Below are 24,985 nucleotides of genomic sequence, written 5' to 3'. Positions count from 1 at the left end.
ATGCAGGGGACACGGGTTCGTGCCCTGGTCCGGGAAGATCCCACATGCCGTGGAGCGGCTGGGCCCATGAACCATGGCTGCTGAGCCTGCGTGTCCAGAGCCTGTGCTCCGCAATGGGAGAGGCCACAACAGTGAGAGGTCCGTGTACTGCAAAAAAAAAAAAATGTGCAGACATAAAGATATAAGTGCCACTTTACCTTATGGAAGTGGTAAAACTGAAGAAAAATAAATTTTAATGAAAGCAAGCATTGACAGGCACTTAAGAGAAACATTTTTAAAGGTACTTAAGCTACTCTTTCATTCCCTTGATTTAGTAATCTCACTCAAGATAATTAACCCAGGAAAATCATTCAAAAAGAAAAAAATCTGTATGCGCAAACATATTTATAGGCAGGTTATTCACAACCTTGAAACACTAGAAATGATGTGACCATAGGAGGAAGATTTAGGTAAATTGTATCAATATCTTGTCATACTGGGTAGCCTTGAAAGTAATAAATGCCATGCCTATGTAGAAACATGAAAAGCAAATAAAGCCCAAAACAAAATTGTAACTGACAAGATTATAATATAATTATATTCAAACTATACTTATGAGAATAGAAATGGGCAAAGAATAAGAAGAAATGAAAATAGATTTTGCTGAAGTGATCTTTTGAATTGAAGTTTTCTTTTACACTGTTTTAAAGTACATTCAATAATATTTATTTTTAGTTTAATGAGTTTCCCAGATCATACCTTAAAGATTCAAAGACATGCATTAAATGCCTCTAGCCTTGAAAACATGTAAAAATCTATTTATAGACATATACAGTAACAAACATCTTTACATAAACAAAACATGTAATTTATTCTTGTATTTTGGCATGTCACATGACAGAGTTCACAGTGGTGTCATGGGAAAAGACTCCCCTGGGACTTAGCAGACCAGAGCCCTGGCCCAGGCGCCCCACATTCACTGGAGACCAGGCAGAGGACTCGGTGACACACCCCTCCTCAGGTTCCCAAAGAGAACACAAAGGGAGAAAGATCAGCCCAGAGGTCCTGCTTGGTTTTAAATTATTGTGTTCTAGGATTCTGAAAGTATTAGCTCTTTATCTGTTGCCTAATTCAGGGCTGGCTTGAAAAATAAGAAACTCTTTGGAATGTATATTGGCTTTGGCCAATAAAGACAAATGCATGGTAAGGAAACGAACAAAGAAAGATTCTAATTCAACAGATATTTATTCAGCACCTATTGTTGTAGGTCTTGTGACCAACATGCAAGATGTCTACCCTATGGAGCTTATATTCAAAAGGGAGAGGTGGACATAGACCATAAACAAAATAAATAAGTAAAATATTTGACTGGTCCCATAGTAGTAAGTGCTATGGAGAAAAATAATCAGGCTGAGTGGGACAGGGTACATCTGGAGGGGAATCTGGCAGTTTTAAATAGGGTATTCAGGGAAGGCCTCTGTGAAAAGACACCATTGAGTAAAGATCTGAAGGAAGTGAGGAGGCAGCTCTGAGGACACCTGTAGGCATTCCCACTGGGGTGGGAACCCACTGGGGGATCTGAGCAGAGAGGTGACATGATTGGCTTACATTTTAACAGGCTCACCCTGGTTGCTATGTTCAGGGCAAACTGCAGGAGGGTGAAGTGGACACAGGGAGACCAGTTGGGAAGCTATTACAATAATCCAGGCAGGTGGTAACTGGCGAGATGGTGAGAAGTGGTTGCATCTGGATACATTTTGAAGGAAGAGGTTGCAAGGTTTGCTAAAGAATTGGATGTGTGGTGGAAGAGAAAAAGAGGAGGGAAGGCTAACTTCAAAGTTCTGGGCCTGAGATGGTAAAGACTAGAGAGAAGGCAAAGAAGGGGTCAAGGAAGAAGACCAGGAGTCTGGTTTGGGTGAGGTTCAGTGCCTATTAGATATCCGAGTGGAAACCTCAAGTAGGCAGGTGGATATACAAGTCTAGAGTTAGATGTGAGGCTCTAGGCTAGAGTTATAAATTTGAGAATTAATTATCAGCATATAGAGAGTTTAAATGATACTAAAGCCATGAGACTAGATGAGATCACAAAGAGAGAGGGTGTAGATAGAAAAGAAAAGAGGTGTGAGGACTAAGGAGAAATCCAACACTAAGAATTTGAGGCATGGGCATGATCCAGCCAAGGAGATGAGATGGAGTGGCCAATCCCATCAGCAGGAGGAAAACTAGCAGAATGTGGTCAAAGCCAAGTGAAGAAAGCATTTCAAAGAGGAGGGATTATTTCCGGAACAGTTTTTGGTGGCAGGCTGTTCATAACCACACCTAGTAAGGCAAACATATTGTATATTATCTGTTGTGTCATTATCACCCAAATAGAAATCATTTTGGGAACATCCAGTATTTCTTATTTTCCACACCTTTCTGCACCTCCATCATCACAAGTGAGTGTTTCTAATCGCTCTTATGGTTGTTTTCTCATCTCCTGGAGATGTTATCAAGATCAGTGTGATTACAAATGGGAAATATTCTAATTCTCAGTCATGTGGGTTAATGAAGGAGCAGACTGATTATGAATCATTTGCTCAACTAGTCACTAAAAATTACTTCTATTTATTTTTAAATGTTGAATTCACATTGGATTATAGATATGTCATATTCTGGGAACTCATGGGCACATTATAAAATGAAGCTGGTCTGTGAATATATTCATCATTAGAACATGTAGATCACACTTTCTTACTAAACCACCTTCTATCTCCAATCCTGCCTAAGAAATCTGGCTTTCTCTCTTAAGAGAGAAAGTGTTTTATTTACATCACCTTTCCTGATAAGAGGAGGGGAGAAGAAACAGATATAACTCATTGACAGCCTTGGGATATAGACATTCTGTCTCCGTTCCTTTTAGCTTTTACTGGACATCAGGCTGCCAGTCTAATAAGGCAGCAAAGAAAAGTAAACAGAAATAGAAAGCAGAATATATAGCAGTCTTCATCCCACTGGTAATAACCATAAATTTTAAAATGCAATGTTGGCTACATCGTGAAAGGATTTTCTTGGTCTGTTTGTATAGCTGTATTTTATTCCATTCTGAACTAATCTGGACTTTTTCAGAGATTCCTATTGTACACCAATCTTATTCATCCTAAAAATGTTTCACAAACCATTTCTCCAGCAAAATGTGCTGTATATATGCCACGTGGTATCATCGTGCATACCAAAACTATAGGTTCTAATCTACAGTGAAGAACAAGGTGGCATAATTCCTAGGAGTTGTGTTTTCACAGGTGTAACTTTTAGTTGTACTGAGACAGAACACTAACTATAAATGATAGGGGCTCATTTTGGTGGCTATGGGTAGCTTGTATCTTGTCTTGGCGTTGCTGACTAATCTTTCCCATTAAGCTGCCTGGCCTGCAAACCCATGTGCACCTGTCTCAATGCCTTGGTCTGTTTTACAGCCTTCTTCTGGCAGTATCTAATGAAAGCTATTAAAAGAAAATGTTTCCTTTCCATTACAACAACAACAAAAATTTCAAGAATGAAGTCACAAAAATACTGTACCACAGGTCCCTTCTTAATAGTAAGTCTGAAAGCAGTTAGCACCAGACCATCATCTCAGGTCAAAGAGCATAGTTTCTGAAACCAAACTTTCTTTAGACTTAACATTTAAATGTGATTATTATCATAAAATAGTAAGGTAAAATATAAGGCAAACACAATTTCTTAATGCCAGTTAATGCTTTTTTTTTAACGTATTTTTTTATTTTTGGCTGCGTAGGGTCTTCGTTGCTACATGCGGGCTTTCTCTAGTTGGGGTGAGCGGGGGCTACTGTTCTTTGTGGTGCGCGGGCTTCTCATTGCGGTGGCTTCTCCTGTCGCAGAGCATGGGCTCTAGGTGCATGGGCTTCAGTAGTTGTGGCACATGGGCTCAGTCATTCTGTGGCATGTGGGATCCTCCCGGACCAGGGCTCGAACCCATGTCCCCTGGATTGGCAGGCATATTCTTAACCACTGCACCACCAGGGAAGTCCCCCAGTTAGTGCTTTGATTGGCATGATTGTTCAGTTATATTTATATCCTATGCTTCTGTATGAACCATTCTTTCCTATTAAACTGTAAACCCTAAAGTTTAGGAACCAAGCTATCTTTAGCTCCGTTTTATATAGTCTAGCACAGGGCCATATGGGAGAGATATAGTTATTCTTTGAGACTTTCAAATATAATTATTAGAAATATTTATTTACTAAAAAACAGCCACCTGGTACAAGCCCACTGTGATCATATTTTGAGGGTAGAGGAAGGGAGAAAACAATGGAATATCTATGGTCACTATTCACTTAAGGATATCTAGATCCACTTCATAGATAATATTTCAAGTTTTTTTAATATAGAAACAGAAATAAGACATTACCATAACAAGTACCAGCAGCTTTCACTACCCCTTCCATCATCCAATTTTCCCCCCAGCTTAATAAACATAGCACACCCACCTCTGCTGCCACATCCTAAATTCTCATGAGATTTCGATAGGCCCCAAGTGAAGATCTCAGACTCAGGCCTGCCAGCCAGTTGAACTCCAAATGAGTAGAACTTTTAATAGCCCCACTTGTTTTTCACACCAGGACTCACAGAAAATTCCTAAAAAGCTAATGGTTGATCACTGGCCAAAGGAAGGATCTTTCCAGCATTTATAATTTTCATTTAATTGAAATAAACTTAAAATTTCCTAACCACTTGGTGCCATCACCCCCTTTTTTTTTAGGTACAGAGCAGTTGCCTCCTGGAGTCGTGTTCAGGGAATTGGGATTCCCTTGGTCACAGCCATTGAGATTGTCTCCATCTGGATCCTTTCTTTTATCCTGGCCATCCCCGAAGCCATCGGCTTTGTCATGGTGCCCTTTGAATACAAGGGTGAACAGCACAAAACCTGTATGCTCAATGCCACGTCAAAATTCATGGAGGTATGAAAAGTTTAAAGGAAATTAATTGGGGAGGGGAGGAGGTCTTCATTTACCATCACCAAGATTTACTGATATCTCTACACTGCCGAGTGTGGTTTACTCTGTTAGTTCAGTCAAATATTCTTTAATTGCATGAGAAGCAGATGTAAACCAGGGCTTAGCTTCTTGAATAAAACAACTATTGTGTTTTCACTCTTGTATTATAGCACAACTGTAGACAAAACTACTGCTCTGCAGCAAACAACTCAGAATTCTGAAACAGGTTTACTAAGAGAGATTGATGTGTATGCGTGTAGTGCTCTTTGGTTTGATAATAAGGAGCACAGCGCAACACCCATCTGACAGACACACTGATGCTTATTTGATGTTACTTGGGGAAATGCACATTGCTCACACAGTTTTTAAAGACAGATTTACTAATTCAAGGTAGGAAGTCATTCTCCTGTGTGCTTATGTTAGTACAGGTTCTGTCTCATATATAAATACTATAATTGTTTAAATTTAAATTTTATTTTATTTGGATTCTTTTCTCTTTTTAAAAAATATTTATTTAGTTATTTATTTATGGCTGCATTGGGTCTTCATTGCTGCACACGGGCTTTGTCTAGGTGCGGAGAGCAGGGGCTACTCTTCGTTGTGGTGCGCGGGCTTCTCATTGCAGTGGCTTCTCTTGCTGCGGAGCATGGGCTCTAGGTGTGGGGGCTTCAGTAGTTGTGGCACGCGGGCTCGGTGGTTGTGGCTCACAGGCTTAGTTGCTCCGCGGCATGTGGGATCTTCCTGCACCAGGGCTCGAACCCGTGTCCCCTGCACTGGCAGGAGGATTCTTAACCACTGTGCCACCAGGGAAGCCCCAAATAATGTAAATTTGCAGAACTTTTTTTTTTTTCCCGTTACGCGGGCCTCTCACTGTTGTGGCCTCGCCCGTTGTGGAGCACAGGCTCCGGACGCGCAGGCTCAGCGGCCGTGGCTCACGGGCCCAGCCGCTCCGCGGCACGTGGGATCTTCCCGGACCGGGGCACAAACCTGCGTCCCCTGCATCGGCAGGCGGACTCTCAACCACTGCGCCACCAGGGAAGCCCCAGAACTTTTTTAAAAAGCATTTTAGTGTAACAAATTCAATTGTTGCTTAATACACCTGACCACATTAATGTTTCTGAAAAGCTTAATTACATAACTGAGAGTATTAGGAAACACATTTAAAATGCATTAAAATGCATATTTCCTCTGCAAAACTAGTCACATGTAGAACGAGGAGGAAAACCAAGAATAACTATTTCTCTTAAATCAGCATAATTTAGTACTTTGATGTAAGTTTCATGCAGTTCAGATTCCACATTTAATCATTTACAGACATCTTAAGGTATGTTTTCTTTCCATGGAAAATTCACAGAATTAGTGGTTTTACAGTTGGAAATTCTTGTTTCAAAATTAAAAGTGCTCATGAACACAGCCAAACTAGCAGCCTTAAAATTAAAGTCTTCTGCTGATCTACTGACTTTTTTATGAAGTCAACCTCCACAGTGAAAAGCAAAGTAGTAGGAGGCTATCAGAATTTGGGCAGTGTGAATGAGCAATCTAGAAAACCCCTGACTAAAACATTAGAGAGAAGAGGCTCAACATAAGAAGGAACTCACTGGGAATTTCCTGGTGGTCCAGTGATTAGGACTCATGGAAGTCATGGGTTCAATCCCCGGTCAAGGAACTAAGATCCCGCAAGCCGCGCAGTGTGGCCAAAACAAAAAAAAAAAAAGAGGAACTTAGTGACCATTCCAGCTGGACAAAATGAAATGGGTTTCTTCACAAGGACGCATATCCTTTCTAGAGATGAAGCTAAGAGTAGTTGCCCTTCAGGCTGGCGGGGGCGTTGTGGCTGGCGGGCGCCCGGAGGGTTGCAGTATAGGGTATGAGTTTGAACTGATGATTTTGAAGATTTCAGTCCAAGTCTACAGTTTTAGGACTCTCTTTCCCCTCCTGTTCTCTTTTTCTAATGTGATTCCCCCTCTTTTTCCACTCTTTCCTCCTCAACTTTGCTCTAACCTAGACTGGAGGGAGGTCCCTCCATACCCTTGCTGGTGACATCATTTCAAAAGAAATGTGTGACCCCATTCTCTACAGGCCTCTACCACGGAAGGGGCAGGGAACTCCGTCCAGTCCCCTCCAGGTAGGGTCAGCTTCCAGGCCCTCTGCAGCTGCTTCTAGGCAGTCACACCCAGCCAGCCATGCACCCAGAAGAAGTGGGTACAAAGGAAGGGGGTCCTCCAAGGAGTGTTTGTTTGTGTTGCACTTAAATGAAGAGAGAGTCCTTCTGATTTTGTGTTTGTTTTTTTAAGTTCAGGACTAAAATCTTTCTACAGTGTGATGTGAATAGGAAAATATTTGTATAAACAGATTTGAATAAACCAACTCCTTTGGGAGTCTGCACTTAACCTGAGGCTAGAATTCAGAGGTTTGTAAACTTGAATGGAAAGGAAATTACATGTTTATTTTCACTAACTTCTAACTGAAATTTATCATTTCCTTCTAATATGAAAGTAGGCAACAAACCACAGTAGTATTTAGCAGTACCACGATTTTTTCACTAATAGAAATAACAGGCATTTCATACCACATAACAGTTGTATAATCTCGAAATATCATTTACATTCATCATTGCTTCTACATTCTGATAGAACCACCATTAGATCTGTGATTTAATTTGTTAATAAACACATATATTACTACATCAGAACTTTCTTTTTCATATTTTGATATCTGTGTTTTGATGTAATTGGTTTCCATTGTAATCTTACATATTTTATTTCATGCACATAAAAGTATTATTCTCAGAAAGAATTATAGTCTACACCAGAAGGCGATCTATGGCATAAAAATATTTAAGAGCCCCTGCCCAGAACTTTTTTTCCTCAGGAACCATTTAAAGAACATTTTAATAGACATGTTATAAGTGCAGCCCACTGGGCCTCTTTCTATATTCAGAAGCTCTCCACTTTTTCACAGAGCAGTGTGATTATTTTTTACTGTGGGAACTGAGATATTACAGGAGGCTGCATTATCCTTAGTAAATAAACAATCTGGAGAAACAGCGTAAGAAAAGGAACAGCATTTCTTCCCAAGCTGGTGATTAATTTAATGGGATGAAGAATTTAGATGTAATTTTCTAATTTCCATTTTTTTGGGGTATTATATTTTCTCTTTCAAGAACACATAAAACTGAGTAATCCTGGTATTTACAAATCCTGTCCTCAGGGAGATAATGCTCAGTATGCCTTCAGATAAGCTACACTGCCTCAATAGTTTCCAGGTGGTAAGTATTAAAAGAGAGGGAGAAAGGGCACAGTTATTGATGGCTCAAACTGGCTGGCTGCGAGGTCACATAGCAGACATACCAGACAAAGGGTTAATTCCCAGTAACCGAAACTCCACAGATAAGCCATTCATAACCCTCACTGTTTCCAAACTAGACAGACACATTAAGTACACTCTAACCACAATAGTCAGAAGTAAACCAGGCACTAGCAAAATGTTGAGAATCACCAACAAAGATAAGAGTCTGTATGTCTCAAAATCATGTTTTATGAGCTTTGGAAGGGAACTCTTTTTATTGATTAGGGCTCTTGCCCTGTGTAATTAAAACCAACTTCAGTTTATTCAAAATATCTTTGTTGGGATAATTTTTTACATTTATTTTATTGAAGTATAGTCGGTTTACAATGTGTTAATTTCTGCTGTACAGCAAAGTGATTCAGTTATCCATATATATACATTCTTTTTCATATTCTTTTCCATTATGTTTGATCACAGGATATTGAATATTGTTCCCTGGGCTATACAGTAGGACCTTATTGCTTATCCATTCTATATATAATAGTTTGCATCTGCTAATCCCAAACTCCTAATCCATCCCTCCCTCCCCCTCCTTGATAACCACAAGTCTGTTCTCTATGTCTGTGAATCTGTTTCTGTTTCATAGATAAGTTCATTTGTATCATATTTTAGATTCCACATATAAGTGATATCATATGATATTTGTCTTTCTCCTTCTGACTTACTTTACTTAGTATGATAATCTCTAGGTCCATCCTTGTTGCTGCAAATAGCATTATTTCATTCTTTTTATTGCTGAGCAATATTCCATTGTATATTCATCTGTCAATGGACATTTAGGTTGCTTCTGTGTCTTGGCTATGGTGAATAGCGCTGTTTGTCAGGATAATTTTTAATGCAATTTCTCTGTGTGCTATTATAAAGCCAAGATAATGTCTGGAGTTTCCAATTTAGTTGTTTTGACTACCACCTCCAAGCCCATTACCACAGCCAGAGAGCATGAATAGACAAACATATCTGCAAGCACGCAAACGTTGAAGCCACCAGAGGCGCTGTACAGCTAATTTTCATTATAATGCTCCTTGTCCTCTCTCCCTTCTCTTCTCGGTCCAGTTCTACCAAGATGTTAAGGACTGGTGGCTGTTTGGGTTCTACTTCTGCATGCCCCTGGTGTGCACCGCGATCTTTTACACCCTGATGACTTGTGAGATGTTAAACAGAAGGAACGGCAGCCTGAGAATTGCCCTCAGTGAACACCTGAAACAGGTAAATCTAATACGATCAGGAAGATGTGGCCAAGACCGTTTTGTCCTCGACAACAGAAGGCCTATGAATACGGTATTTTGCAGATTTAGCCTGGTTTCCTAAAAATAAAAAGACTGTCTTGTTTGTCTGTATGTCTTGTTTTCTTTAGAGTATTCGGCATTTCTTCTGTGAAGTAGGGATCCGACCTGTGAAACAGGTGGCCCTGCGGGCAGGGCCCAAACAGAGAGAAGCTATTCATTTCTTTTGCCTAGAGTGTAACAAACATGCGTGTTTGTGATTAGCAGTACGTTGAACTGGGGTTGGAACTGTGCCAGGACAAAAAAAAAGAAGTATATGACTTTCTCCATAGGCAGGCTTTGCAGTCTTGTTGTGGAAATAAAACACAAACATGAAATAATTGGAAAATAGAATCACAAGTTGTGGTAACAAGTAGCCTTTGCTATAGAAAGCCAAGGAGGATATGAGATAAAGTCATGGAGAAATTGTATGAGGGAGATTGAACGGTTCATGGAGGATAAGTGGGTTCCATGGGGAAGAAGAAGAGGACAGGGGGCATTTCAGGTGGGTGGACAGGGGTCTAGTAGAACACAGCATGGGCACCATGCATTTGGGGAACTGGAAAAAAAGATGGACCTCATTAGAGCAACATCTAAGGTAAGACTCATGATAGGAAATGGGATTGGGTACATAAGAAGCCACGTTTTGGAGGGCCCAAAGTTCTAGAAGAAATCTGAACGTGTCATTAGGATGCTATTGGTCCTTCCCAGGCAAGAAACGGAACAGATAACACTGTGACGCTTATATTTGCTGGCTCTGTGACATTGGGCAAATTGCTTAATCTCTCTGAACTTCTAGTTCTTCAGAAAATGTATATAATAATACCACACTTTTCTGTACAAATACCAACTTAATTTTGAGTCTTAAAAATTTTTAATGAAATGTATATAATAATACATCAAAGGGATGACCTAATGCATGTGTGGCGTCTAATAGAACCCAACTCATAGTTTAGTCAGAAAATGTTGATATATATTAATTCAAAGAGTAAAACTAGGACTGTGGGTAAGTTTTCAGTTTCAAGAGACAAGTGTATAAGGATGACGAACCACACCAAAAGTTAACGTGAGTTGTTGATGGAGCCTGGAAATCTGCCCTGTATGATGACCATACAACAAGCATCATTCTTCATCGGCAACACTTTTCAGCTAGAGGGCTGATTATTTTTGAGCGTCAGCTCCCTATCTGTAAATTGGACATAATAATATATGAACCAGTGTTATTATGAGAATCTAAGGAATTAATGTGCATACACATACTTTATAAAATCTAACATGTTATACAAATGGTAGCTATTATCTCTTATTATAATTTAACAGGAAGATTATCTTGAGACACTTTAGTATGACATCATCCAGGCATGAATGTTTCAAGTACTCCAGATGTGAAACATATTAAGCAATTATTATGGCTCATTCCTGCAATGAAGATAACTGATTAGAACAGATTTGTGAAAACCTGTTTTACAATGTTGATTTTGCACTAGCACCATGATTGAGCCTACTTAAGCGATGAGTGGTGACTGCTCTGAAAATAATCGAATAGGGATTGGGAGCGGTAATAAGATGCTGCTGTTTCACAGTTTCATAGCATTTTTTAAAGTTTTTAAAGAGCATTTCCATGTCCTTTTCGTATTTGATTCCTCCAAACACCCTGTGAGATAAGCTGGACAGGCATTACCCTTATTATACAGGTGTTTAAGAGATTGACTCAACCAAATGGAGATTAGAACCCAAGACTTGGCCCCCATGCAGTAGACATTCCCTCATGTCTTACTCAAAGCTAGAGCAGGTTCTAACAGCAGGAGAGCAAGCCTGGCTGGAAGGCCTTCAAGTGGGATGGCAGGAGAGCTAGCTCAGAGTGAAAGACCCTGCCACCCTGTCCAATATCCAATATGGCTTTTGGTCTTGCTTCTTGTGTGTTTTTCTCAAAGTTCTCTTCATTATACCAACAATACCTTTTTTTTTTTTTTTTTTTTTTTTTTTGTGGTACGCGGGCCTCTCACTGTTGTGGCCTCTCCCGTTGTGGAGCACAGGCTCCGTATGCGCAGGCTCAGTGGCCATGGCTCACGGGCCCAGCCGCTCCGCGGCATGTGGGATCTTCCCAGACCGGGGCACGAACCCATGTCCCCTGCATCAGCAGGTGGACTCTCAACCACTGCGCCACCAGGGAAGCCCCCAACAATACCTTTATCAGTTAGGGATTGTGTTTGGATGCTGGTAGCAGAAAACCCAAAATAACAGGGAGTAGACCAAGTAGGGGGTTATTTTTCTCCCATGGCAAGAAGTTCAGATGTCATTGGCTCAGTGGTCAAGGGACTCAGAAGCCAGGGTTCTGCTGGTGTACTGACCTTTCCATTTTTATTGGAAGACAGCCGCTATAGCTCTACCATTATGTCTTCTATCCAGGCAGCAAGAAAGGGAAGAACACAGATCACATTAATGTGTGTGCACCAAAGGAGTATACCCCACGTTTTTTTTTGGCCACACCCCACAGCATGTGGGATCTTAGCTCCCTGACCAGGGATTGAACCCGTGCCCCATGCACTGGAAGAGCAGAATCTTAACCACTGGACCACCAGGGAAGTCCTATCCCCCACTTTTAAGTAGCTTTTCCAGAAACTCCACACAACGATTTCTACTTAATGTAATTGGTAAGAACTATGCAGATGAGGAGGCCAGGCTCCCGTGCTGCCATGACAAAATCAAGGATCTGACTGATAGTAAGGAAAACAGAAGAATGGATATTGATTAACCAAATATCAGACTATCATGGCAACATACTAATATTACCTTTTAAAAAGTTATCCTCTTGGGCTTCCCTGGTGGCGCAGTGGTTGAGAGTCCGCCTGCCGATGCAGGGGACACGGGTTCGTGCCCCGGTCCGGGAGAATCCCATGTGCCGCGGAGCGGCTGGGCCCGTGAGCCATGGCCGCTGAGCCTGTGCATCCGGAACCTGTGCTCCGCAACGGGAGAGGCCACAACAGTGAAAGGCCCGCATACCACCAAAAAAAAAAAAAAAAAAATTATCCTCTTTGAGGATGTGCACAGGGGATGTAACCTCTCCCCAATACCCTCCTTTTCTATTTTTCTGGGCACACTGTCTTTCTGTGTATACAAAATTGGCCCTTTAAAATGATCCCCCATTCCTGTAGATTAATAAATAAAGGAATCCTTTATTTCTCTCAATCATCGTTCAGTTTATACATTCTCTGAAGTCATAGCCCAGCTAACTAGCCAGCTAACTCTGCAAGATTAAAGAACTCCCAGTTCTTGGGACTAGAGCCACAATTTGTGACAACTGCCCTGAAATCTTTTTAAATGGCTCTATTAATCATGTGGGTTTATTGTAGGCTTCCCATACTTAACACTATATGCTTCAGGTTGAACCAGCATTACCCTTCCAAACCCTGTTTTCAATCAGTTTTATTTTGACATTAAGTGATTCCAGTTACAGACAAGTTGCATTTTACATTCCCAGTTGGGCTTCCAAACGCATGCCCTGTAATACTCAAGTACAATGCACACAAATGACTGGTTGCAGATAATTCTTAACCTATGGTTTTGCTGATCCTATGCAGACTCCAAAGCATGTAAACCTGCCATTGGAGTCAAGCCAGGGTCAACATGTCCCAGTTTTTCTAATCGTCATTGCTGATAATCCTTTACCCTCATCCCTCTATTTGTAAACAATATATCCTTGGAAACTACATGTCCATGTCATTAATGAAAGAATTTTAAAAGCAAAAAAATCCCAATGCCAGGTTTCTCTAAGATCAAGAAATGGAAAAAACACATTGCTCTTCCTTTTTCTTTTCTGTTTCCTACTCCTGTTTTGTTTTCCAAATATCTTTTTAGACTTGTCCTTTTTTTCCCCCCCATGATGCACGGCTTGCGGGATCTTAGTTCCCCAACCAGGGATTGAACCCAGCCTTTGGCAGTGAAAGCACACAATCCTAACCACTGAACCACCGGGGAATTCCCTAGATTTGTCCATTTTTTATCATGCTAGGGTCAGTCACCTTGACTGCCATGCTGTCATTAATGCTGGTGAATTAACTGCTATTGAGACTTTTAACTAACCCTCACCCCACATATTCAACATACACACACACACAGACCCAGCCACAGTGTTGGCTCAACCCCAGCCAGTCTCCACCTCTGCCCACCATCGAACCTCTGTCTTGGCCCTGATGACCAGCCTGAGACCAACATCCTTCCTGGCAGCTGCCCCAAAAGAATCACTAGCAACTCTTTGCTTGGAAATTGGACTCCAAATGTTTTCTTTTTCTTTTCTTTCTTTTTTTTTTTTTTTTTTCTGGCCACACTGTGCTGCGTGAAGGATCTTAGTTCCCCGGCCAGGGATAGAACCTGTGTCCCCTGCAGTGGAAGCACAGAGTCCTAAACACTGGATCTCCAGGGAATTCCCTGGACTCCAAATCTTGAAGAGCTGGAGGCATGGTGAGGGGCAGGCTGCTCTGACATTTCTTCGAGTTACTCTTCCCCAATTTACTACTTCCTTTTGTGTAGCTCTTTCCTCTAGTAGAAAAACACTAAACTTATTGTCTTTTTTTTTTTTTCTCACTTTCCTTTAGCGTCGAGAAGTGGCAAAAACAGTTTTCTGTTTGGTCGTAATTTTCGCTCTGTGCTGGTTCCCTCTTCATTTAAGCCGTATTTTGAAGAAAACCGTGTATGATGAAATGGACACGAACCGATGTGAATTACTTAGGTATGATCCTCTGTACTTAGGAGGAAATTGGAGTTTCTCTGATTTCATACTTATAAGACTTTTACAAAACCACCTACTCTACATTCTCAATAGCCCTGAAAATTAAAACTGCAAAGTTGATTGTTTTTCTTTAGCTGACATAGCCCATAACTGATCTCAAAAATGTGCACAAGCCATATCAGTAATTTTGCTGCTCCCCTCCTGGGGCTGTGCATAATAGTTTGGGTTAACCAAGTGCTGGGTATATGTGTAAATGTTCTGCAGAACTGAAATTACCATTTAAACAAGGACTTAAGGGCTTCCCTGGTGGCACAGTGGTTGGGGGTCCACCTGACGATGCAGGGGACGCAGGTTCGTGCCCCAGTCCGGGAGGGTCCCATATGCCGCGGAGCAGCTAGGCCCGTGAGCCATGGTCGCTGGGCCTGCCCGTCCGGGGCCTGTGCTCCGCGGCGGGAGAGGTCACAGTGGTGGGAGGCCCGCGTACCGCAAAAAAAAAAAAAAAAAAAGGACTTAAAAAGAAAAATTCTGACTGCACCTATAAGAAATGGCTTCTGGGCAAGAAAAATGCTTATTCTAGAGATAAATGCTAGTTAGCAGATTTGAAAACATGTTCTAATCTATCTCCTCTATTTTCTTTTGCTCTAGTTTCTTGCTGCTCATGGATTACATCGGTATTAACTTGGCAACCATGAATTCATGTATAAACCCAATAGCTCTATATTTTGTGAGCAAGAAATTTAAAAATTGTTTCCAGGTAAGACATTTTGCAAGCATTTTTTAAGAACAACCAAATGAGTATATTAAGTAACCAACAGGCATGGTTCATTCCAGTTGTAAATATCACTTTCATTAGCTGTACTTTTCAGTAGAGAAGTGAAAAATCACATTTTGTTACCCAGAAAGGGGGTCAAATTGTCAGCATAACAGAAAAGCAATATCTATTCAGACAACAACATATTCAGAGGTTAAAGCAAAAAGAGCTAACTTAATAACATGCCAATTTAGTGTCCTGCTTTAAAAAGAAATACTCCAGGGCTTCCCGGTGGCGCAGTGGTCGAGAGTCCGCCTGCCGATGCAGGGGACATGGGTTCATGCCCCGGTCCGGGAAAATCCCACATGCCGCGGAGCGGCTGGGCCCATGAGCCATGGCCGCTGAGCCTGCGTGTCAGGAGCCTGTGCTCTGCAACGGGAGAGGCCACAACAGTGAGAAGCCCGCGTACCGCAAAAAAAAAAAAAAAAAAAAAAAAAAGAAATGCTCCAACTTGAGCTCTAGGCCAACAGAATAGATAAAACTTATTCATGATCTCAACAAAACATAAACTCATTGTTAAGAAATCTCTTGCTAAATGCTATTTAATAGTACACTTAATAATAGCCTTTTCAAGGAAAGTAAATGTTTATGGCTCTGGAAATCTGAACTAATGTAATTTAATTCGAAATCAGTTTCCTTCCGTTCTTCAAAGTTCCCTGTAACTAAGCCAACCCACGTCCTCCCGAAGCTCCAAGCACTTCTTACAGAGGTGTCATTTTTCCAGTTCCTAGAATGATTTTAGCCTAAAGTTAATCCTAACTGGATTCTGTTTTCTTTGGCCAGGATGTTTAACTTCAGTTTATGGTACGTATTAGAAAGGGTAGCATAGAGTTCAAGGGTGCAGGATCTGGAGGCCAACAATCTTGATTTAGATCACAGCTCTGCCCTAGCTAACTGTCTTATCAGTTCCCAGTGGTACCCCTCCTGCTTCCTCAGTTTGCTCATCTGTAAAATCAGATGCTCACTGTATCTATCTCATAAGGTGGAATGCAGTGGGTTAATATATGTTAAGTGCTTGAGAGAACAGAGAGTGCTCAGTGTGAGTTCTTATTATTAGGGGTAGAAGAGAGGAAAAACACAAGCGACTGCCCTTGTGGAACTTATAATCTAGAAGGAAACAGACAAATATTTTTTTAAAAAATCATAGAAATCGATGAAACCTGGTGTGGAAGTTATTGTTGCCACACTTTTGAAGTCTAGTGGGTCATGTTTACAAGTCATGAAATGCCCTAAGAAAGATTGACTAAAATGCAGGTCCTAACAAATACATGATGTCATCTGGAGTTAATATCAGTTTCTAATTCATTTACACATTAACTAGAGGGGAAGGGGAAAAAATGAAGGTGCAAACCCTCAGACATTGAACACAGTTTTGACTGATCTTCATAAAAAGGCAGCATCCCCAGGGGTAAGAGCCCAATAGAGAGAGTCCTGGGTTCTAAGTTCAGTTCTGCCTCTTATTACCCTCTCTAAGCCTCCCTATTCTCATTCATAAAATGAGGAAAATAGCACCTACCCCCAAAAGCTGTTAAGAGCATCAGATGAGGTGGCCAATGCAGAGAGCCAAGTAGGTGGTACACACTGAAGAAATGCCAGGCCTGAGACTTCCCTGGTGGTCCAGTGGCTAAGGCTTCACACTCCCAATGCAGGGGGCCTGGGTTCAACCCTTGTTCAGGGAACTAGATCCCACATGCCGCAACTGAAAGATCCTGTGTGCCGCAACTGAAAGATCCTGTGTGCCGCAACTAAGACACAGCACAACCAAATCAATATTTTTTTAATAATAATAATTTTTAAAAACACTTAAAAAAATGAAATGCCAGGACCCTCCCAGCGCTTTCCACCCATACCCACCCCAAATCATTGAACACTCTCCCTCCACCAACACTGCCTTCCCTTACTCTTTGACTTGGTGAATAAATTCAAACAAGAAACAAGGGATCTGTCGCTTTGCACTAGAATACACTGTTTAACTTCTCCCTAGAGGTTACAAACTCCCTACCCTGCATTACTAGTAAGGCTCACACTCTGTCCTCAAATGTCTACAGACATTCACCCCTTGTTGGTAGGCCTCCAGGTTCTGCAGGGAACAGGTTGGTGGCCTCATCATTTTTTTTTTTTTTTTTTTTTTTTGCTGCGTTGGGTCTTCATTGCTGAGCGTGGGCTTTCTCTAGTTGTGGTGAGCAGGAGCTGCTCTTCGTTGCAGTGCGTGGGCTTCTCGTTGCAGTGACCTCTCTTGTTGTGGAGCACGGGCTCTAGGTGCACGGGTTTCAGTAGCTGTAGGCTTCAGTAGTTGTAGCTCACAGGCTTAGTTGCTCCACGGCATGTGGGACCTTCCCAGGCCAGGGCTCGAACCCATGTGCCCTGCATTGGCAGGCAGATTCTTAACCACTGTGCCACCAGGGAAGCCCTGGTGGCCTCGTCTTAATTCGAGTCTATTCCTTCTCCCAGTCTTGCCTCTGCTGCTGCTGTTACCAGTCCAAGAGTCTGATGACCTCAGTCCCCATGAATGGAACAAGCATCCAATGGAAGAACCATGAACAAAACAACCATAACACAGAGAGGAGCAGCCATAAGGACAGTATAAACTAAATATCTTAAGGAACATTCATCAATATACTTCAAATCCTATTGGAGAAAAAAAAAAATCAACACAACTGCATCTCCAGAAATCTCTTCTTCCATCCTTCTCCCATGACTCAGTACCACCCCCTGGAAAAATGTTTTCCAAAACGTTGAAGGGTCGACTGGTTTATACCCACAAATTCAACGAATCTTACTTTGATTTATCTAATTTACATATTCTGCATGTTATATTCAGCCCTAAAAAATGGTGGCAGTTGGTGGGGGAAAGGAGATTGTTCAGTTAAACCAGAAGGATATATACTATCTTTGCATGAAAATAGAGTTTTCGAGTACGTGGCTAGCTTTCATGGCGGTTCTGTAGAATGTTCCGTAAGAACTGGTCACCATGAAAAGTTTAGAAATTATAACAAGGTTTTCTATTTTTTTAAAGTAATTTTGTTTTTTTGGCCAAACACGGTATGGGTTTAAGTCTCCTTTATTTGAAATGTCATTCAGTGCCAGTATTTTTTAACTGCATAGTTGCCTATACAAATGATGATTTGAGCTTATTTACGCATATTTTGCCCCCCAAAAAGAAGAAGACATAAAATGGACTTCAGGTGAGCAATTAAGTTAATGTTTCTCATGTCACTGGCTTAGTTTTAAAACATAAATTCTCAAGCTGCAAGAGCTTACAAGAACTTAAAGCACAGACCGATATCCACATATGGCAGTTTAATAGCTGCTATTCAAACAATTTTTAAGAATCTATATTTTCTTTTTTTAATGGTGTTTCATTACAGGAGACCTTGTGCATATTTTTATGTTAAATTTAAAAATAATGCTTGAATGAAATAGTTCTATTTTTCATAAACCCAATTTTTTTAATGGAAGCATGTTATGTAAAATCAATACCATATACTAAAATTTAAATGTATGTGTCATTTAACTATGCCCAAGACTTTCGGTGCAATGCACAGAAGTCCAAAGCACGGCCAGGAGAAAAGGACTGAGTATTTTTAGAAGATTTGGAAATTTTCATTGAGGTTTATTATTGGTTTTAGTAACATGTATACGTGTGTATATGTATGCAAATGTACATACATATATACATACATATGTATACAAATCACCTCATAGTCTCTTGATTACTTTTAAAATGTTAACTGGCAGTAAGACTTTTTTGGTCATTCCCTTTTTCATATAGGAATATAGGAAACATAATTTCAAAGAGGCCAGCTGAGTTTATCATGTCTGTGAAATATAATTGCCACCATGAACTTAAGGTTCTCTGGATTTCCAGTATGCACCTAAACACCTCCCTCACCCCAACTCCTCACATAGTCACCATTTCAAGAGGCCCACAGTGATTTCTGCTGGGCGTTTTCCACGATGTTTACAGACTGTGAGTACAGCAGAAAATCTTTTACTGTGTGTATATAAACATATATATATATATATATATAAACAACCATACAGTTCTTTTAGCCAATTTTTCTGTGATTGTCTCTATGGAATGCACTCGTGGGTGTGGTATTTGCACGTGGTGGGACGGTTATATGGACTTCACATAATCTAATACCAATGCCCAGCAGTTGTGCCAAAGCACACACTCTAAGTGGAATCTAGGTAGATGTTCCTCTCGACAACCAGCCTCAGTCAGTTTTAATCTGTCTGTGTTCATAAATCTTGTGACAGTGTTATTATTACAAATGGAATGTGGCAGGCAGCATGAAAAAGGACGAGCCATGGGTAGACAATGGGGTTTGTGTTCGCTGGTTGGTTGGTTAGAAAAAAGCAGTATTTGGGGTTATATTTTTTCCTGTGCTGGAGCAAAAGTCATTAACATTTGAAGTATTATATTGTCCCAATTCCCAACTCAGCGTGGTGATGAGACTGACAAGTGAGCAGATGTTTCTATCAGACTTCGCCAGAAAGATTGCTGATAATAAATTAGCTCAGCTGATTCTTTGGGCTGTATTTTAGCACAGTCATGTATAAAATGATATCAGGTTCCAGCCATCCAACTGCAGGGCTCCTTTACGTGTTAGCAGTCAAGTTCCATTAGCCCACTGGTGTGTCACATGCAGTGATATATCTCTATAATGTAAGCCATACGTTCACACCATTTTGTTTAGACAGTTGTCTTTTTTTAAAGATGCTTTGTCTCTTGCATGTTAAAATGCATTTTACAAGTTCAAAAAGTCATAGATTTCTGAATAACCACACAGGCTTCCATGTGCATTTTGTTTATGGACCAGTAAGTGACCGTGGTTGACTAGTAGGAATATTTCCAATTTCTACCTTTATCACATCTTTTCAAGTAAATCTGTAGAAATGAGCCAGAAGCCAAGGCCCTGCACTGGCAGTGGCCCATAAATATAAAATAAAAGTTTACAGAAGCCTTGCAGGTGTCTCTTCATTTGCATATAGTTCTATGTAGGAAATGTTTGTTACACAATACCTATTGCAAACATCTCCCTAGTAATAGCTAGGTGAGCAGTTTTACTTTCAAACAGTTGCTTCCTAACTGTACTCTACTCTCAACCAACTTTGCTGTATTGAACACTTAACTCTCCCATTCATTCCTTCCTTCATCTTTCCTGTAAATTTTACTGAGCATCTGCTATGCACCAGGAGTTCTAGGTATTGGGTATATAGCAGGGAACAAAACAGGCAAAATGCCTGCTCTCATGGAGCTTGTGTTCTAGAAGAAGGAGTTGGACAATAAACAATTAGGATCAATAAACAATGTGTCAGGTGGATACCTGGAGGAAAGACTCATCTACATACAACTGCTTATTTGACATTTCCAACTGGATGACTAATAGACTTACTATATCTGAAACTAAGGTCCTGATATCCTTCTAACCTGTGCTGCTATAATATTCCTCTGCTCATGTATTAGTCAAGGTTCTCCAGAGAAACAGAACCAATAGGATAGATCGATGAATAGATAGATAGATAGATACATACATATATACATAGAAGATTCTTTGTGAGAATTGGCTCACATGATTATGGAGGCTGAGATATGTATGCCATGATGTGCCATCTATAAGCTAGAGAACCAGGAAAGCCAGGAATATAATTCATTCCAAATCCTAAAGCCTGAAGAACAAGGGAGCTGCTGGTATAACTCCCAGTCTGAGGTCAAAAGCCTGAGAACCGTGAACAGCTCGCTGGTGTTAAGTCCCAGGGTCCAAAGGCCGGAGAACCAGGGGCACCAGTGTCCACAGGCAGGAGAAGATGGATGTCCCAGCCCAAGAAGAGACAGAGGAAATTCATTCTTCCTCCTCCTTTTGTTCTTTTCAGGCCGTCTACTGATGGGTGATGCCTGCCCATGCTGGTGAGAGCAGATCTGCTTTACTCAGCCTCCTGATTCAAATGCTAATCTCTTCCAGAAGCACCCTCACAGACACACCCAGAAAGAATATATTCCTAGCTACAGGGTGTCTGTCCCTTAGCCCAGCCAAGTTACACAGAAAATGAACCATCACAGCCCAACTTTTGAGGTGTCAGGACAAAAGCCTTGAAGTCCTGTCCCACTTCTTTCTCTCACAGCTTATACCCAACTTCTCAATAAATTGTGACAGGCGCATCCTCAGACCATCTCCAGAATCTGACTCTCCCTCTCCCTCCCTCTTTCTCTCTCTCTCTCTCTCTCTCCCCCCGCCACACACACACACCTCCCACCTTCCTTTTCTGAGCCACCAACATCTCTTGCCAGGATAACTGCAATCAGATCCTACATGCCTACTTGTTTCCAGCCTTGGAAACACCATACTCTAACTGGAGCCTCTCTCTCAACCCCCATAAGTGGTCTAAAGGTGTTCACATTTCCAAGCTAGGCTGATCAGCAACCCCTAGGGAGTTTTCTACTAACAACTAAAGTAAGAAAGAGCCCTTTCTCACTGTCGCAAGCCTGGGAGGGTGGGCATTGTGAAGAAAGTCAGTCTAGAGTGTAACAGAGATGAAAAAGCACATTTAAGTCCCTGGGTCTAGTTTGCCCTGATGCTTTTCCGTGGCTTGAGTAAGCCAACGAACACATTTACCTTTGTGCCCATGCTAGTTAAATTTGGTTTTCTGTTGCTTACAATCACATGGTCTAAGAACATCTCATCTAAGTTATTTTTATTTATCTCTTCTTATTGCTGTTGTTTAAATTAATAGACTATGTTTTTTAGAGTAGTTTTAGGTTTACAAAAAAAATTGATTAGAAAGTCCAGAGAGTTCCCATATAGCCTCTTTTCCCTGCTTCCTCATACATAGTCCCCCCTATTCTCTACCCCTTGTATTAGTGTGGTGTATTTGATGAACCGATATTGATACGATATTATTAACTAAAGTCCATAGTTTACATTAGGGTTTGCTCCTTGTGTTGTACATTCAATGGGTTTTGACAAATGGAGAGTGACAGTTAATCTACCATTATAGTAACATTCAGAATAGTTTCACTGCCCTAAAAATCCCCTGTGCTCCACCTTCCCTTCCCTCCTCCCCTCCCTCTTGATTTATCTTTTCACTCAACACAGATGTAGCAACAGCATATTACCTTGTTCTAGTTGCTGAGAATGTAAAACCGGATGTATAAATAAATACATGCACTGAAGTGCTTAGTGGTGAATCTGTAGCCATCAGCATCGGGGACAGTAATAGCACAAAGGCAAAAGCAGTCAAAATTCTTTAAACTTCAGTGAGTGACATCAATGAGCACAGTGTGAGGGCTCTTGCTTCTACAGTTCTTATTTTAGCCAATATAATCATATCACAGCTGAGACAATGGCATTACAATAAGCAATATAGCATTGTCTCTACATTAGGAGCTTTTTAAAAGTCTCTAAATACACGTTATTCACCATCTGAAAATAAACCCACCCAGGAAATTTTAAATTATTACAGTAGTAAAACAAATTGGAGATTAAGTCCAAGAAACAGCCAAGACACATGTGAATCTTTCACTAGTCTACTACCTCTATTGTTATTTTTAGTAGTATTGTTAGTCCATGAGAGAGTATTAAACACTATATATGTGTAGAGTGAAGAAAATGCAGTCAGTCTTCCAAAACCTTTCTAGGCCTGAAATTCTGATTCTTTTGTCTATAACATAACCTAACACAGTACTGTACTTATTGATTTTTCTCCATACTTCAAACAAGCAAAGTTAAATCAAGGTACAAGTCCACCACATGCAGTTGATCTTTTCTGAAATTCCAAGGGAGTCTTCACATTGAAAAATCCCAGTGTTTTTTAATAATCCTACATTAGAGAAGCTTCTGTCACACTCTTCTCTAAGTAGTAACAAAGAAAAACCAGCATCTATATTTGGTCTGCACTGATACTTCCACTTTTTTGTTTCTAAAACTGAAAGGAGACAGGCCACAGCTCTTAGAATCAGGGAATAATCAAGAACTGAAAATAATATTGTAACTGCAAAGCCAGCTTTCCCCATGAAGCATGCTAACAGAGTTCACTTTTGATTTGATGAAGCCAGAAGTTCTAATATCTCATGGTTTCCCAAGCTTTTAGCATCAATAATATTCAGTTGATTCTGTGTTTCTTCCTGGGAGGTAATAAATTAGGAAGAGCAATGCCACCCTAGATAGAATCAGAAGAGTCATGAATCTTCCTAAGGGAATGTAGAGAATTCCACAGATTTTTCCTTTTTGGTCCTAATCCACATAGTCTCCTTACCTAATTTATGTACATGGAACTGATCATTTATTTGAATTTGATTCCATGACAGTGGAGGCAACTGTGTGCTTGGTGTTGTGTGACAGATTTGTCCCAGATGGGAGAGAGTAACGGACACTGCCCAGACTATGTAGTATCACATGATCAGCCAAACCACAGGCCCCAGGCACCTACAAGTCACAGCTTGTCTCCCTCCATTTACACAAGTTTTTACAGAATAAGCCATTTCTCCATGACATATACCTCTCTATTTCTCTCAGAGTATGACAATTGGGATTCACTACAATTAAATTCTTGTCTTTTAAAGGATCCTGAAATGAGAAAATCTACGAAATGCAATCAAGTAAGGGGAACATATGTGCCTTTTTAGGCTTTTCAGGGCAAACATTCGCGCATAATGAAAATTTGATCTCCCAGATCCAGTCTTTTCTCTATTTTAGGCAACCCAGTGGGGTTAGGCCTGGATCACTCACTCTCAATCAAGCCCCTGTTGGGAGGGATGGAATTCTGCTGACCAGCTTAGGCCAAGAAGGGATAACTCCTGGAGCTGAAGTTGGGACAGGGTAGGGAGGAGTAACTTCCCAAAGGAAAACTCATGTGGCCTTAGTAAGGGGAAAGGAGGGGCTTCCCTGGTGGTTCAGTGGTTAAGAATCCACCTGCCAATGCAGGGGACACAGGTTTGAGTCCTGGTCCGGGAAGATCCCACATGCCGCGGGGCAAATAAGCCCGTGTGCCACAACTACTGAGCCTGTGCTCTAGAGCCCGTGAGCCACAACTACTGAAGCCCCTGCGCTTAGAGCCCATACTGCACTACAAGAGGAGCCACCGCAATGAGAAGCCAGCACACCGCAACAAAGAGTAGCCCCCGCTCACCACAACTAGAGAAAGCCCGCGCGCAGCAACAAAGACCCAACACAGCCAAAAATTAATTAATTAATTAATTAATTAATTTTGAAAAAGGGGGAAGGAGAACAGCTGCACCACTTCTTTTCTCCATCTTTAAGGATATTGTTCATATATCCTGCTCCTCCTTGTTTTCTGCTGCTTTTTCACATTTTTAGCTCAGTTAATTCCTTGATTTTTATTCTTTTCTTTAAAAATAATTTTTGCTCTTCAAATTATAAAAAATAATATATAAAATAGATGTAGGATATATCTAAAGTCCTTGCGGTACAAAACAATAATTAATGAATGATCCATGTATACAAGGGGAGAAATCCCTCTACATGGGGCATTTTATATATATATATAATGTCTTACACTTCAATATCTTACTTTTAATTTATCCAGTTCTTTGCTACCACAACCAAGCTACACTGACTGTACATCTTTTTACAAGTCTCCATGGAGACGTGTGTGATTTCTTTAGGAAAATTAAAGAGAAGCAGGATTGCAGCTGAATCATACATCCTGCCAGATTGTCTCCACAATGGCCCCACCAGTCCTGGATTGATCCATTATTAAAGATTTCAGGGCTCTGGGTGCCTTGATATTGCTCCTCTTTACACAGGCGCCATCACACTGGAGGGGGACATACCTCTAGGTCTCTGTAGCAGACACTGTTGGAGACCTGACCAGATTCTCTTGGATCCTTTATACCAGC

At 40.9% G+C, this 24,985-nt stretch overlaps 1 protein-coding gene across 1 annotated transcript in view; it reads left to right on the top strand.

Annotated features, from left to right (window-relative positions):
• Positions 1-18,138, top strand: part of EDNRA (endothelin receptor type A) — a 62,087-nt gene extending 43,949 nt beyond the window's left edge. Inside the window, exons 4-8 of the mRNA XM_082638225.1 lie at positions 4,739-4,937; positions 9,375-9,527; positions 14,179-14,312; positions 14,958-15,066; positions 17,575-18,138. Coding sequence (XP_082494351.1) covers positions 4,739-4,937; positions 9,375-9,527; positions 14,179-14,312; positions 14,958-15,066; positions 17,575-17,715 — 736 coding nt within the window. The 3' untranslated portion in view covers positions 17,716-18,138. The remainder of the gene's footprint in view (positions 1-4,738; positions 4,938-9,374; positions 9,528-14,178; positions 14,313-14,957; positions 15,067-17,574) is intronic.
• The last annotated feature ends 6,847 nt before the right edge of the window (positions 18,139-24,985 follow it).

The sequence above is a fragment of the Mesoplodon mirus genome (genome assembly GCF_964341445.2).
Source record: "Mesoplodon mirus genome assembly, chromosome: 2".
Lineage (NCBI taxonomy): Eukaryota > Metazoa > Chordata > Mammalia > Artiodactyla > Ziphiidae > Mesoplodon > Mesoplodon mirus.
The sequence above is the reverse complement of the archived record's forward strand: the minus strand, read 5'-3'. Positions and strand labels throughout refer to the sequence as shown.